The 15,089-nt window shown below is 38.3% G+C and overlaps 1 protein-coding gene across 7 annotated transcripts in view; it reads right to left on the bottom strand.

Moving 5' to 3' along the window:
* Positions 1–15,089, bottom strand: part of LOC114648110 (cytochrome P450 2C8-like) — a 96,662-nt gene that overhangs the window by 35,758 nt on the left and 45,815 nt on the right. The window contains exons 1-2 of one of the 7 annotated variants that reach the window (XM_028796936.2): positions 8,179–8,425; positions 7,922–8,084 (exon numbers count right to left, since the gene is read on the bottom strand). The exons of the other annotated variants lie outside the window; for them this stretch is intronic. Of the exons in view, the coding sequence (XP_028652769.1) occupies positions 7,922–8,084; positions 8,179–8,352 (337 nt within the window). The 5' untranslated portion in view covers positions 8,353–8,425. Of the gene's footprint in view, positions 1–7,921; positions 8,085–8,178; positions 8,426–15,089 lie in introns of those variants that run through there. 7 annotated transcript variants of the gene reach the window in all.

The raw sequence follows: 15,089 nt of genomic DNA, 5'->3' as shown, positions 1-15,089 counted from the left end.
TAGTCTATTGATACGCATTTAACCAATTTGCAGTGTAACCAATCAACATTTTTGGCGTTAATTTGTTTCTCGGTGCTTGGATTACCCATGTACTCATTTTTATTGTTGATAACCCTTCGTGATCAAATTCTTCAATAAGATTTGCAAATAATACGTCTTCTTTAATTGGGAACTTAAAGTGAGGAAAATGTTAAAATTTATAAGAGCTGAGAGAGCAAGAACTGTGTCTGTCAAAAGCATTCACACGAATGCGTGGTTTTCTATGGTTGAGAGGAGGACATGACTTGAAAACATGTCATGGCCAAAGTCTCGACTTGCAGGACTTGAAAAAATTTTCCAAAAAGTCTTGTCCCGTTGTAGGATTTTTTTTATATACTAGAGAGATATACCCATCTTCTATTATCCTTATGTTGTAAATACATAGCATTATTTTGTTTATTTCAACAAATATATTTAGTTTATTCATGAAAGTAAGTCTTCAGCCATGTTTCTAATCACAACAGATAACGTGAAAGTGTTATTGCAGACTTTCAGTGTACAGATTTCTTCATATTGCTGGTGTAACGGATGGAAGATCAAACAGGGATCCAACACCCCATTACCTGCATTAATTTGCTATCCCTGGGGTGGACAAGTTAAATCAACCACTTCTGCACATTAGTTTGGCACCCCTAGGTGGGAAAGTTAAAAATTCCCTTAAGCCACATATTTCATCACAAAGATACATAAACATACACCATTGTGCATGCTGCTTTGTTTTCTCCTCGGGAAAATCTCAGTACACGGGAAGCTGCCACATTTCTCAGCAACTGTTTTATCCTAGTTATGGGTATGCACACTTCAGATGATTTTTTTCTTTCTCTAGAGATATTTTTATATATGAAATGACAGGCAGATGCATGAAAATACTTCCAGACAATAAATGTATTTCTTATTTTGGAAATTTCATACATTTTACTGGAAACCAAATGCAATATTTATTTCATGATTTTTTTTTCCAGTGTTATACTCATCACTACTTATTGCTTATGTATTTGTTTTTCCTCCCCTCTATTTTTTTATGACAGAAAATAGTCTTCAGGCATTCCAGGTTGTCCTGTTATTATTATGTCAGTCACTGTTGTATTCAAATCAGGCCATTTTACCCTTAACCTAGAGCATAGCATAACTGTCATAATCACTTTGGGACTCTGAACAGGTTTCTAGTCCATGTGCATAACCACAATCACATGGGACCAATTCACAATCAGCTATTGCTATAAAATGTACAATATTAGTATTATGCAACAAAAGTGTAGTACAAAAGAAAAAGACATAACATAGGTGCAATGAGTATGCTCAAGCTTCACACAGATGGCAACTGCTCATGGTATTCAAAACCACAACACTGATCTATAAAGCAGAAGCACTAACCACTGCTTTTGTTAAAAGAAAAGCATGTTTGTATATATTAACTCTTCTCATTACCAACTTTGAGGATAAACTCTAATAGGAAGAGAGAGACACACACAAAACAAGAATGAGAATAAAATCAGTGCATATTTTTTTTAATGGAAGAAAGTCATTAATACACCTATTGCAGATACTGAAACTTCTGAGGCACTAGAGAATATTATAAATAAACCGCATCTAGCCCTACATAAAAGGAATACAAATAATTTTCAGACAGCAAGAGAGGTTTACTTTAGTTTTTCCAAGAGACAAGCATAGCTTTTTACAGAAGCACAAGATATAGCGAACCAGCAATAACAACAGCATTCAAATACATACCAGAATTAATAAAAGCAGAAAATGTTTGACATGGCTAAAGATGAAAGAGTAGTCCCAGTGAAGCATTTGGTATAAAGTACCCCCAGTCATGTTTTCTTGACAAAGTTCTGCTAAAACATTTCTTGACTGAATGTCCTCAGTTATAGCGTGTCAGATAAAGGATTTTTTGATTTTAATATACCTTATTAATTCCTGAGGAGCAATTATCTTTTCGTATGACATTCGGAGGTCAGAGCACACAGTCACCATTTGTATAGTGCCCCTGGAATGTGTAGCATTGTTCATAATGGCACTCGGTTTTGTTTTAATTTTCTCATTCATTATTACCTCCAGCAGGTCAATAGTGCATTACATAACATTACATGCTTTCTTAATCAGTTTGCTGATTCAGCAAGTTTCTCTTCAAATGATGTTAAGAGCCCAGCACACCAAAGAGTAAAAATATGCACTACGTTTTTGATCACCTATGGGAACACTGAAATACTGGCATGGTGTTACTGCCAGAAAAGGCACAATTTTTTAATAGTTAAATGGATGCTGAATCTTCTTCAAAGCCATTTCATGCACTACCTGAGCCAAATAAAAATGATATCACAAACCTAGTTGACAGAATGGGGGCCACCATTGAAAACATGGAGAACAATGCGATGAGTAATACTAGTGTACTTATAGTATGGAATTAACTTTGAAATTAAATACCAGTTATTCCACCTAAAATCAGGAATGAATGCATTTATTCCCCTTTTCATGAAATTGAAACATAAAAATGTTTATATTGGACAGGAACAATTGAATCATTTCATAGGAGCTTCTGGTCAATGAACAGTCTTCAACAGTCACCCTCTGCTGGTGGGATCATCGATTACCAGCCTGCTAGCCAGCACTGGACATGCAGGTTTTCTCTGGACTCAGGTCACCCTCCACTAACACATTTCTTTAGTTATATTAAAATCACATAGACTATGTAAATGTGAGGCATCTATATATTCAGGCACATGCAGAGAGTTTGAAAGGGACAGTTGTTCACTTCAGATTTTAGGCATGCCAAGGAGCCTCTGAGACCAGTCACATGGATGTGGTGCAGAGCTACAGGTACCTAGGGGTCCATATAAACAATAAACTAGACTGGCCTGACAACACAGTGGCGCTGTATAAGAAAAGCCAGAGAAGACTGTACTTGTTAAGGAGACTCAGGTCTTTTGATGTGTGCAGAAAGCTACTGGAAATGTTCTATCAGTTCATAGTAGCCAGTGTGGTGTTCTACACTGTGGTCTCCTGGGGAAGCAGCTTGAACTCAAAAGAAGCACAATACCTGAATAAACTTATCAGGAAAGCCTGCACAGGCTTATACACACACACACACACACACACACACACACACACACACACACACACACACACACACAATATACATATATACCACATCTTTCCATCTCTGCGACTCTGTCTTTTATCTGGAACTTTTACAGCATACCCTATAATGATTATGTCATTCATGAAGGTGAGATAATCCACATGAAATGAAGCATTTTTAATGAAATTCCCTTTCAAATTTAATGCACATTGCTCACTTAATGTATGATTGTTAGGTATAATTACTTCTGGTTTCTTTAATGGTAAGCCAATATAATAGTGTCCATTTATTAACTGTGATGACGGAGACACTCTGTCCATAAACAGGAGATTCACCTTTGACATCTCCCCCATTGTTCTTCTTGGCTACCTTCTGGAAAGTCATCTTTGAATTGCTGACTCCACAATTCTTTTGGTTTTGACCACAGATATTCGTTTTGACAGTACTTGTCTTATTCCATGTTTTGTTCCTTTGCTGCTGCCCCCTCTCAGTGGTCCATTCACTGTCCACCCTAGCACAGTCTTCACGGCTTATGGTCCTTTGTCTAAACTGTGGCTTACCTCCTCTGGTTCTAATGTCTTTGGTATGTTAGTACCAATCAGTAGTCCTATTTCTGCATTGACTCATGTGGTTTCCACATCTTAGATAAGGCCATATATCAACCTGCTGTGGAATGTTATCTTTGTTTACTAGAATTATTTTAGAGAGAAAACTTCTGTGAGACCAATGAAGTTGTTGTTATTGAAACTGCTCACCTCCAGATATGTTACAACACAAATATGAACAACCTTTTGCTCTCCCATAGTGGTCAATAGAATTTTAACCTTTTATCCACAAATGTTTAGCTCATTCATAAGCTCTTCTGTGCAGAAAGAGGCACTACTGCCTGGCCACAAAGCTGTCTGTGTCCCTGGCTCCAGTGGCGGCACATTCTTTACTTTCTGCAAACATTCACTGATCACAGTTGTAATGGTTTCCTCTGGATCTCCTTCTTTATATGTTGCTTTATCTTTAGTTTTTATGTGCAACAGTGTAGGGTGTATCAATGAACAGAGTTGACAACATCATTTCTCCTCACAGGAGAAAAAGGTGTCATTTTGCTTGGCTTTCCTCACAGGATTAACTCATATGACCAGGCTTCAAGCAACTGAAGCATAAGCCCTTGACAAAAAAGGCAAGGCTTATTAAATACAACATTAGGGGTGATTTGCACTCTTTTGCTCTCTTTTGAGGTTAAATCCATGCTGACAACCTTGTGGCCACTCATTTGTGTTGCTGCAATGATAAAGTTTCTTTTATTCCCTGTTTTCTCTGACTTGATGTCTAATGGAGACTTTGTTTGCCCTTTGTTTTTGTCCCTTAAGTCCCCAAACAATGGGTGTGATGCAATTTTAGATTCTTTGTTAACAAACTCAACAATGTCTTTAAATTTAGTCCTGCGCTTTTGTTTTTATTGAATATCGCAGACCACATTCTTGCACTTTTCACTCAACTTATATGGCAGATTAGAGACAATTGCACACATATTAGCAGCATTGTCCATCTCTTCCATATATTCAGTATCTGTCATTGAACTAATGCAACTAGTCAGAAAAAGGGCATACAAATAAAGTGCAGCACAGTCTACTGTTTTAATGGTAGGCCAATTTCAAGCTTCATCTCTGTATAGAACAGTCTCCAAAATGCTCTTTCTGGAGTCTCTTGGACTCGCAGTAACCCTGCTTGGGATCCATGTGAAAACAACATCTCACTAAATCCCTGCGCTGGCCACTAGTGTACTGCTTCATAAAGTACAGCGGTCCCTGCTGTTGTCTGTTTGACTTTCTAAGACATTTTGAAATGTTCTGACAAACAGTTGATATTCCAGAGGGTCTCCTTTGAAGATGGGAATGCTTTGAGATGATACAGTAATGTAGACGATCTTTTCTTGCTTTACCAAAGATTCTGTAATATTGTTCTGTCTTTGCATTACAGCAAAGAAAACCTCTGAATTTGCAGAGCCTTCAAATGTCCAGCACCATCAGTGTGTGAACCAAGTCTGTCTGCATAACCTCTCACTTTGTTATTAGGCTGACAAGCCCTAATTGAAACAGGCGGTAAATAAAATTCCTTCGTATGGATCCTGCTGTTCACTTTTAACTATATGCCAGAAACAGTCATTTTCTGTGTATCACCATTATGTCATTTGCTGTCAGTAAGTCTTCATATTTTTGCAAAGCCTTAAGCTGTAAATCAGTAGCAGCAAGTGCAGTGTGCAGTTCAAGTTGTTCTCTTTCAGTCTCAAGTTTAATTCCTGCATCCTCTAAAGTCTGCCTTGGCTTACAATGCAGCCTTTTCTAGCTCTGACTTTATGACAGATGCTGCAGAACACAGAGAACTTGTTTGAGATTTTCTAGACTTTCTAGATGATACCACTGATAAGCTGTATCCAGGAGAGTCTTCTTCACTAATTTTTCTTGCTTCTTCTCTGCAATAACTCATTAATCCAAATATTAACTTCTTCTGTAAATTCACTGAATGAAATTACCTTGGGTTCAAACCAATTTTCCTGATCCTTATTCATTTTGTCCTGGTGTAACAGTGTTTTAACAGAGGTATTTAAGTCATGAAATTATTTAACGTTCTTTAAACTCTGCTAACAGTCTGGTTTTTGGCAACACCCATTTTCCATCATCATCCATTAAATTAAATATTTCATTCTTTTTTCATGTAAGCTGACCCAATTTAAACTTTCTTAAGCCTATTTGCCTTTGTAAAGCATCCTCCATAGCCTTGGTTGTTAATTCGACTTGCCGTTTTCCCCCTGTGACTGAATCCTTTAATTGCTCCATATTTCCCCTTTTTCATAAACTTTGCATTACACCATAGGGTTTCTAATGCCTCAGTTCAATTAAGTCCGTTAAAGCGTTCTTTACTCCATTTACTTCCTTCAGTAATATTACAGTTATTTTGGAATACACTTCCAGGAGTGTCGGATTGGTTTTCCTATTCTTCGACGCAAGTTTCTTGACCATTTAATCCACTCGTGTATTCCACGTGGAGACGGGTGTTCTTACTAATGTAGGAGCGAAACGACGTGAGGCTACGGCAGGAACTTACGCGGGTCCAGTTCTTGGCTATTCACATTAACTCATCATTTTGTTATGTGAATCAAACAACGTTTATTTTCCACGTTATAGTTCCACAGTTATAAATAAGAAAAGAGAGAAAAGCCAAGCAAAATGACACCTTTTATTGGCTAACTAAAAAGATTACAATATGAATGACTACATCTTGCCCGAAGAAGGGGCCTGAGTTGCCTCGAAAGCTTGCATATTGCAATTTTTTTAGTTAGCCAATAAAAGGTGTCATTTTGCTTGGCTTTTCTCTACATTCATAATGGCTAACACGGTACAACACCCTAGTACTACAAATAAGAAAAGAAAAGCGTGTTTTTTTTAACAGCCTTATTTATCCACACACAAAACTTAACTTCCTACATTAACCCCTGCAACCCAACACCCTTTCTTAAAGAAGCAATACCCCGTTAAAACTGAATCATTACCTCTAGTCTTAATACATAATCTTGAACTACAAAATTAAATTTAACATTACTTCAAAATAATAGAACATAAAAAATGTTAATACAAAACTTGGCGCTGTGGTTAGCATTGCTGCTTTACGGATTGGGCACAACAATCGTTCTAGCATAGTTGGTAAACTTTTCCCTAGCCCCTAGGGACACATTCCATCATTATAATCTACTCAAAATATTTCAGTTCTTCCTTCCCTTTACCTTTAATGCAGTTCTGGAGTTGGGTGAACATTTCCGTGATTTCGCCGAACTCGATGCGCAGGGAATTCAACTTGGTTTGGTTCATTAGTAAGTTTGAATAAAAGCATATCCTAAGAAATAAATGTAAATTAAATCTAAATGTATTGAAATAATGGTCCATTTGATGCACTGCATACTGTATGTAGGCAAAGTGAAAACTAAAAGATATTGGGGATGTTAGTTTAAATTTTGCCCAAATATGTGAATCCATAATATCGTCATAAAGACAGTGAGTACGGAAAACAATCTAGTTAAGTGAAATGCGAAAGAATGCATGAAGGTATGAGAAGACTTATTTTTATTTATCGATGCGTTTTTTAAAAAGGTTATTCCGGCTCTGTGTTTCCGAGAGCCAATGGTGCAGCAAACAAAATACGCGTTTTGGGGTGTAATTTTACATTTAATAGCTGGTTTAAACGTCGCTGCTCTGAAATTTTAATTGATATGATTGTAGTTTATTTGTATTTAACCATTTCAAAGTCGGGATTCCTGCAGGCATCCCAGAGTCTGTAAGAACTGGTTCATCGGAAGAGTCTAAAATCCTGGGTTCACATTTCTCAGGTACACTTAAATCAGCTCAATGCCTTCTAGTGAATAAGCGTATTAACGCTATCGGATTTGGGTCTTTTCTGTGCAGCCACATTGTAATCTGACACTTTTTCTATAATGGCACGTTGTACTAATCTATTATGCAAACCACACCTTCTATTTACGATAATAAGATTTGCAAAGGCTCACGTAACATGCGCAAGTATTTATGTCAAAGGTGGCATCAAATAAAGAATTAGCTGTAGTTTGAAACTGAATACAATTGCGTCTCTAAGGTTACATCGTCTTGTATATATATATATATATATATATATATATATATATATATATATATATATATATATATATATATATATATATATATATATATATATATATATATATATATTTAACTAAACGTAAGACATTAGCTAGGAACGAAACAAGATTCTTACCAAAGTCACCAGTGAGCTTCATAATCAGTGGTGACACCGCTCTCCCAGCAAACGCGTCGGCCTGTTGCACTAGCGCTTCGTGAACCGCATCGAACCCGACAAGAGCCACAATACGCTGCGTGCCCAGGTGCACCGTCATCACAGTTCCATACGTCTCTTTCAGCTACCGGACAAAAGACAAGTAAATTAATTATTTTAAAATCCCTCTTTACATTAAAACATTACAAGAGAATATGTGGAAATTGAACGTTATTAACCTTCATAATACTCTCGTGGATAGCACTGGAGTCCAGCTGAAGCACGTTACCGATAAAAGGCAGTGGGGTCGGTCCGGGCGGCATCTTGCTGTAGCGAGACGAGTCTCTTCTAAATAAGAAGAACAGCAGACCCAAGACGATCGAGGCCAGAACCAGCGTCCCAAAGAGCTCCATACTTGAGCATTAATAACAGTAAAGACGGAAGAGATACTCATAAATAAGTTCAAGTTCACGTGATTGATTTGTCAATAGTCAAAGGGCATTTCCGTCACCGGGTGCGGCTATGTGCCAATTGATTCCTTTGCAGCACGTCTATCTCAAATTCTACGTTGTATTCACAGTACAGAAAAAGATGATATTATATTGTAATAACACTGGTACGTGCTTAATATGGGCGGTATGGACGTCGCACAATAGCAACTGCCTAACACTTCTAGTAGCGCGGGTTCAACGCAGCAATTAATCATAGTTTGTGTGTTTCTCGGGTTTTTGTGTTTCCGCCTGGGTACTCTGAGGTGTTCTCTCAAATCTTCATTAACTTAATCATTTGCCCAGGTTTCGTCTGTGTCTATGTCAGTTTATGGCGCCTTGCAAATGTCTAAAAAAGCGGCGTCGGAACCTATGTCATCAGTACACTATACTGAGATTTAATAGAACGTAACATCATGTAATAAAATCCTTAGTACGTGCAATTGTACTTTGACTACATATTACATAGTCTTATATTTCAGGTATGTTAATTATTCTACAGTTCTAAACTGCATAGGTTTATAGACATGCGCACATACACAGTGGTGGCTAGAGCAGCGGCATTAATTTCCCCAGCTAGCTATTAAAATTGCATTAAACTAAATCATTCAATATTTAAATAAAAATTTTAAAAATCTTAAAGAATGTCATTAGTATGTACCGGTATTGCCACTTATCTAAAAACTTAATTGTGAATCCTATTACCGGCAGCAGTCAAAACCATTGTCGGACATATGCATGACAAATGCAGAATATATCAATAATATGTTGTCTGATCGAGTCCTCGTTATTGTTTTGTCTGAGATAACGAGTTCACTCGTCAATAAGAACCATATGCGGTAACCTCTGAGTTTACTTATCTCCCATGAACGTTTGCGACAGTGTAGTGATTAGATAGTATAAGCTTTGTCATTTTTTTTACTTGAATTACATCTGAAATTACTGTCGACTTATATGAAAAGGAAATGATGCCACTCCTTGGTCGTTTATTGGAGAAAGGTGACCATCTAAAAAAATAGTTTAAAGCAAGTGATCTGACTTAAAAAAGGATGAAAGATTTGAATAGTGGTTGAGAAGTCTGAACAGCCAGGATAATTAACATAATTAAATCCAGGAAAATTAAGCAGACAAAGTAAAACAGTAAAGGAAATAAAGTGAAAACTACACAAATACCAAAATAAATTGAAACCACAACTGGGCTATCCAGTGAGTGTGCACAGAACCAAATGCACCAGTAAGGGTACTTCATTCATTTTCCATCACATATCTGAGACTGGATTATGAGGGCAAGTTAGAAGTGAGGCTTATATGTCCCTTTCCCCACACTTGCCAACTCATTTTGGATCTTAATGCATTCCCAGGACATCTGGGAGATATAATCATCTTAACAGACCCTAGTTCTTTCCCAGGGTGTTCTCCCAGATGGTCAAGCCCTTAAAAACCTCTATGTGGAGGCATCTGGGAGTCATCCATATCATATACCCAAACCATCTCAACTGGCTTCTCTCAATTTGAGGGTCTGTGGCTCCACTCCGTGTCTCCCCAGGATATCTTTGTTTCTCAACCAATCTTTAAGGGAAAGTGCATCCATCCTGTGAAGAAAGCTCATTTCAGCCTCTTATACTTGCAATCTCTTTCTTTCAATCATTGCCCAAAACTCACAGGCAAGGGCAGGAATCAGCTGGTAAATCAAGAGCTTTGCCTTCTGACTCAGCTCATTTTTCAACATTATGGATTGGTATAGCGACCACATAACTTTACTCACTTCCCAGATCCATCTGTTGATCTCACTACCCCTTTTCCGCTAACTCATGAACAAGACTCTGGGGTACTTAAACTCCTCCACTTGACAGAGTAACTTACCTCCCACTTAGAGAAGGACAGTCCACCACTTTTTCGAATGAGAACCATGGCCTTAAATTTGGAGGTGCTGATCCTCATCCCTGCTGCTTCACACTTGGTAATAAATTGTCCCAGTGTTTGCTGGAGTTCCTAGCCCATTGAAACCAACAGGACCAGTTCTCTGCTAAAGCAGTAATGCAATTGCCCCAACCCCAACTATGCCTTGATTCCCTGTCCATGAAAATCACAAGCAGCATAGGAGACAAAGAACAACCCTAGAGGAGTTCCACAGCCACTGGGAATGGATGTGATGTTTTTCTATGTATGTGGACATGGCTCTCACTGTGATTGTACAGGGACAAAATTGCCCTTATTAAGGGCACTGAAACCCTGTACTCTCCCAACACCCCCAACAGAATCCCTCAAGGAACACATTCATGTGCCTTCTCTAAGTCCACAAAACACATGTAGACTGATTGAGTGCACTCCCACGACCCCTCCAGAATCCTCATGAAATTAAAGTGCTGGAGTTACTTAACTCAGTGACCTCCTTCAGGGAAATTGACATTGAATCCCTATCAGCTTCTGGCTCTTCCTCGTCCATAGAGGGTGGATCTGTCAAGTTCAGGTGCTCCTCAAAGCATTCCTTGCACCGCCAGGCTACATTCTCAGTCCAGCTCAGCACTTCTCCACTCCTGCTGAGAACAGCCTGTGTGAAGCCCTGCCTTCATATTCTGAGTTGTTTGATGGTTTACCAAAACCTTGTAGTTGTTTTCCATGGTCTCTCTCTGAACTTCTCCTAAACCCTGTTTTTTTGCTTACCTAACCTCAAAGGCCGTGGCTTTTTGGCCTGTTGGTACCTTTCTGATGCTTTGGGAGTCTCCTGTGCTAACCATACATGGAAGGCCTCCTTCTTCAGCCTGATGGAATTCCTTAATTCTGGTGTTCACCATTGGATCTTTGGGATGCCACCACAAGAGGTATCTATGGCCTTCAGGCCACATCTCTTTGCAGCCACTTCCATAATGAATTCTTTAAACAAGGCACATTGAGACACTGTCACCAGCCTCCCCTGATCTGGGAAAAATTCTATGGGAAGTTGGAGTTGAAAGTATACTGGACAGAGATCTATCCCAGATGATCCCAGTCCACACTCACTACTCACTTGGGCATTCCATGTCTGTCCAGGTGCCTCCCCAGCCATCTGACTCAGATCACCACCAGATGGTGATCAGTTCACAGCTTGTCCCTCTCTTCACCAGAGTGTCCAGAACATAAGGCCACAAATCTGATAATACAATTATAAAATCAATCATAGTTCTTTGGCCTAAGGTACTCTGGTACCAAGTACATTTATAAGCCAACTTATGTCTAGACATGATGTTTGTTATGAACAAACCATACCTAGCACAGAATTCCATTAAAAAAACATACATCGGGTTTAGATTAGGGAGGTATCTCTCCAAGTGTCTCTATCATTACCCACATAGGTGTTGGATTTGCCCAGCAGAACTATGGGATCCCTAGCTGGGACCCTTTCCAGAATCCTTCTAGGCACTCCAAACTGACATTTGGTGCATAAGCATATGTGGCAGTTAGAGTCTTCCCCTACGCCACCTTTAGCTGCATGGGACAGCCTTCTCATTCTCCAAGACAAACTCGAACATGGCATTGATCAGGCAATAAGAAGCCCATTGTTGCCTGATGCCTTTTCCCAAGACAACTCCAGAGTAAAGAGGAGTCCATCCTCTTTTGAAGGGTTTGGTTCCAAAGTCAATTGAGTGGATGGATGTGAGCCCAACTATATTGTCAATCTTGGGTCATAAAGTTGCACAGGAGAGTTCAAGCAGTAGAAACTTTATTGTTGTTCTGCCTGTTACAAACACAAGTCTCTTATAGAGGTGAATCGGCATCACAGGGAACAGCTGTCAAACGTGACACACTGGCCCTGACTCCTGCTCAAAAGAACACAAAGTCTTCTTCATCAAGGGGATCCAGTGGGCCGGCAGCAATGGCCAGAGCGGAGGAAGTCTGGGGAAAAAGAGACAGGAGAATGAGAGATCACAGGATGGCTGCGGCTTGATCTTTATAATGTTCGGAGCCCTGCGCAAGGAGCAAGTTGCGTGGCAAGCCAGCAGCTGATCCCACAAAGAGTGTGTTTCTTTTCTATAGAAAAACTGTTTAAGAGGGGGTTTCTGAAGGGCCGGTGCATGTCCCTACAGCAGCGGTCATAGTATCTAGTTTGGAAGTGTTTTGCCTCACACAGCATTTTTTGCTCTTTCCCTGTAAGAAAGGTGATATTTAATGTCCCAAGAGTTAATGTATCTGGGTACCAGTTCACAAAAGCCTCTGCCTTTGACAGCCGCCCAGGTCACATCGCATGTGGTCCCTATTCCTCTTACAATTAATCACAGAATAACAAGAAAGGAAAACACAAATAAACTAACCAACTTCTTAGCACTTTTACATTGAAACACCAGGAACAGTAGGAGCTCCTCCAGATTTATAGGCAGAGGGCAGTTCCTGCTGGTGATTGACAGGTGGCCCCACCTCTTGGGGCACAACCCACAACATAAATGAGATATCACCAAAGCACTGAAATATAAACACAACCAATAGCAAATAAATGTAAATGGGCATAAAGTGGAGAAGGACAAACAAACTGTGATTGCCTTTACTACACTATTGGCACACAGACTTATTTTGCTAAATTGGAAGAATCCTAACTCTCCTCTTTTAAGTTAGTGGGTAATTGATGTTTTATATTATTTGAAACTGGAAAAATCAAATTCTCACTTAGATGATCTGTGCAGAACTTTTTCAAAACCTGGTGAGATCTAATCAATAATATTTTAGAATAAGCTCTTAAAGCACCGAGGAAGCAGATTCTCTTCCCATTTCTTCTTCTTCTCCATTTATCTTTATCCACCTGTTAAACTTATCAGTTTATTTATTTTTACTAGCTTTAAGTTTTACTAGCTTTAAGTTTTACGTTGGCCATGCTCTCTTTCTCAGGGGTGGGAGTTGATTTGTTTTCAGTCCTATTTTTTGTAAAAATGTATCTATTTGTATGGAATGATTAAAATAAAATCACTAAAATTAAAAATAAATAAATAAATGTAAATAAAATTAATACATACAAAAGAATAAAAGTTCAACAAATACGACATAAAGCAAGAATTTGAACCTCAGCCAAGGGAGTAACTCTGGAGGACTTATAACATTAACATGCATTTATTATTTAGATTGAACTAGGATATAGTTTACCCAAGTTACATTTACATGTGGCATTAAAATGCACCACCAGTGCCATCACTGACCATGCACTTTGTCTGAGTATCTTTAAGTACTCACCTCCTTTGTATCTGACCATTGTTGTAGCTTCTTGTAGTACAAAAAGAAACTGCCCTGTTAGAGGAAAGTTACTAAGTGGCAAACTTGATTTTTTCCCAATGCAGAATTCAAAATCAAGTCTAAAACAGAACACAAAAATCCTGTAATCACAAAAAAGTACAAAGCACAGCAAAACACAAGTAAACACTCCACTCACTAGTGCATTCAAAATGAACTGACAGAAATATGGGAGACCCTTTGGATCTACAGGGAGGAGGGCAGTTCATGGTGGTGACTAGCAGATGGCCCCATCTCTGGTGGGACCACCCACAAAACACATGGAGCACAGACAAGGTAATGATGCATAGACAAAATGAAAAACTAAACACAAGCAACATTAGTATAAACCAAATAAAAGAAAAATAACAAAAAGAACATAAAACAAAGATTTAAACTTCACACCAGCACATTTTAACTTTTAAACACACTTTAAAATGTATTCCCACTTTGTGATGCAGCTGCCTACCAGATGAATGAAACAACAATTTTGTTTGCAAATTTGAAGACTTAAGGAAAGTCCATAAACACTAATGCAGACATACAGGCATAGGCAGATTTGTGACAGGTGGAAGAGAAAGTAAGTAAAATTCAATTATTACATATTGGAAATGAAAACATTAGAGTTAAAAACATAAAGAGAGTCTGAAACTTGAAATTACCCCTAGGATCTAGGAGTCATAGTAGACTTGTCACAATTAGATATCTTGATGTTTGGAGTACAGCTTAAAGGAGGTTATGCTTTAGCTATATGACACACTACTGAGGTTTCACCTGGACTGCTGGGCATAGTTTTGTTTTAAAAAAGGGACATAGCAGCACTAGAAAAAGTCCAGAGAACTACTATACTCTTAAAATAAATGTGCCAGAGTAGTTCTTCAGAGAAATGTTATAGGGGGATCTATTTATGGTTCCCAATGGAACTACCTACAAGAAGGTTGCAGGAAGAACCTTTTGTTTAGATCCATAACAGATTCCATAGATAACTATGACTAGATGATAACAGATTTGTGAAATATCAACATTTTCCTGATTTTAGGACTATTGCTGCATACAATAAAACAGGCTGTTCAGATTTTCTTGATCTATTAGCATCTTGCTATGAGGTCTACTATTCATTAAAGAATTCTGTTCTCTCCAGATTTCAGAAGCCTTTCAAAACCAAAAGAAATAACTTCATATGCAAAGAACCCTTGCCAGAGTGAGATAGTTCTTTATAAAGCAATGGTTATAGGAGGAACCACACAATCCAGGAAAGTGCTATTACAGAACCATTATTATTAAGAGTGTGAGCTGATTCATAGACTTTCAAGTTTGAGTTATAAATAAAGATTAAAGAAAATGAACCTGTTTGCTTAAACAAAAAACGTGAAGTGAAAAAGTACAGTTGATCCAGGCTATTACTTTAAAATAAATTTTTCAACAAGAAC

This window comes from Erpetoichthys calabaricus, chromosome 1 (assembly GCF_900747795.2).
Source record: "Erpetoichthys calabaricus chromosome 1, fErpCal1.3, whole genome shotgun sequence".
NCBI classification, from domain to species: Eukaryota; Metazoa; Chordata; class Cladistia; order Polypteriformes; family Polypteridae; genus Erpetoichthys; species Erpetoichthys calabaricus.
Note: the sequence above shows the minus strand (reverse complement) of the source record. Positions and strands in the feature narration are given on the sequence as shown.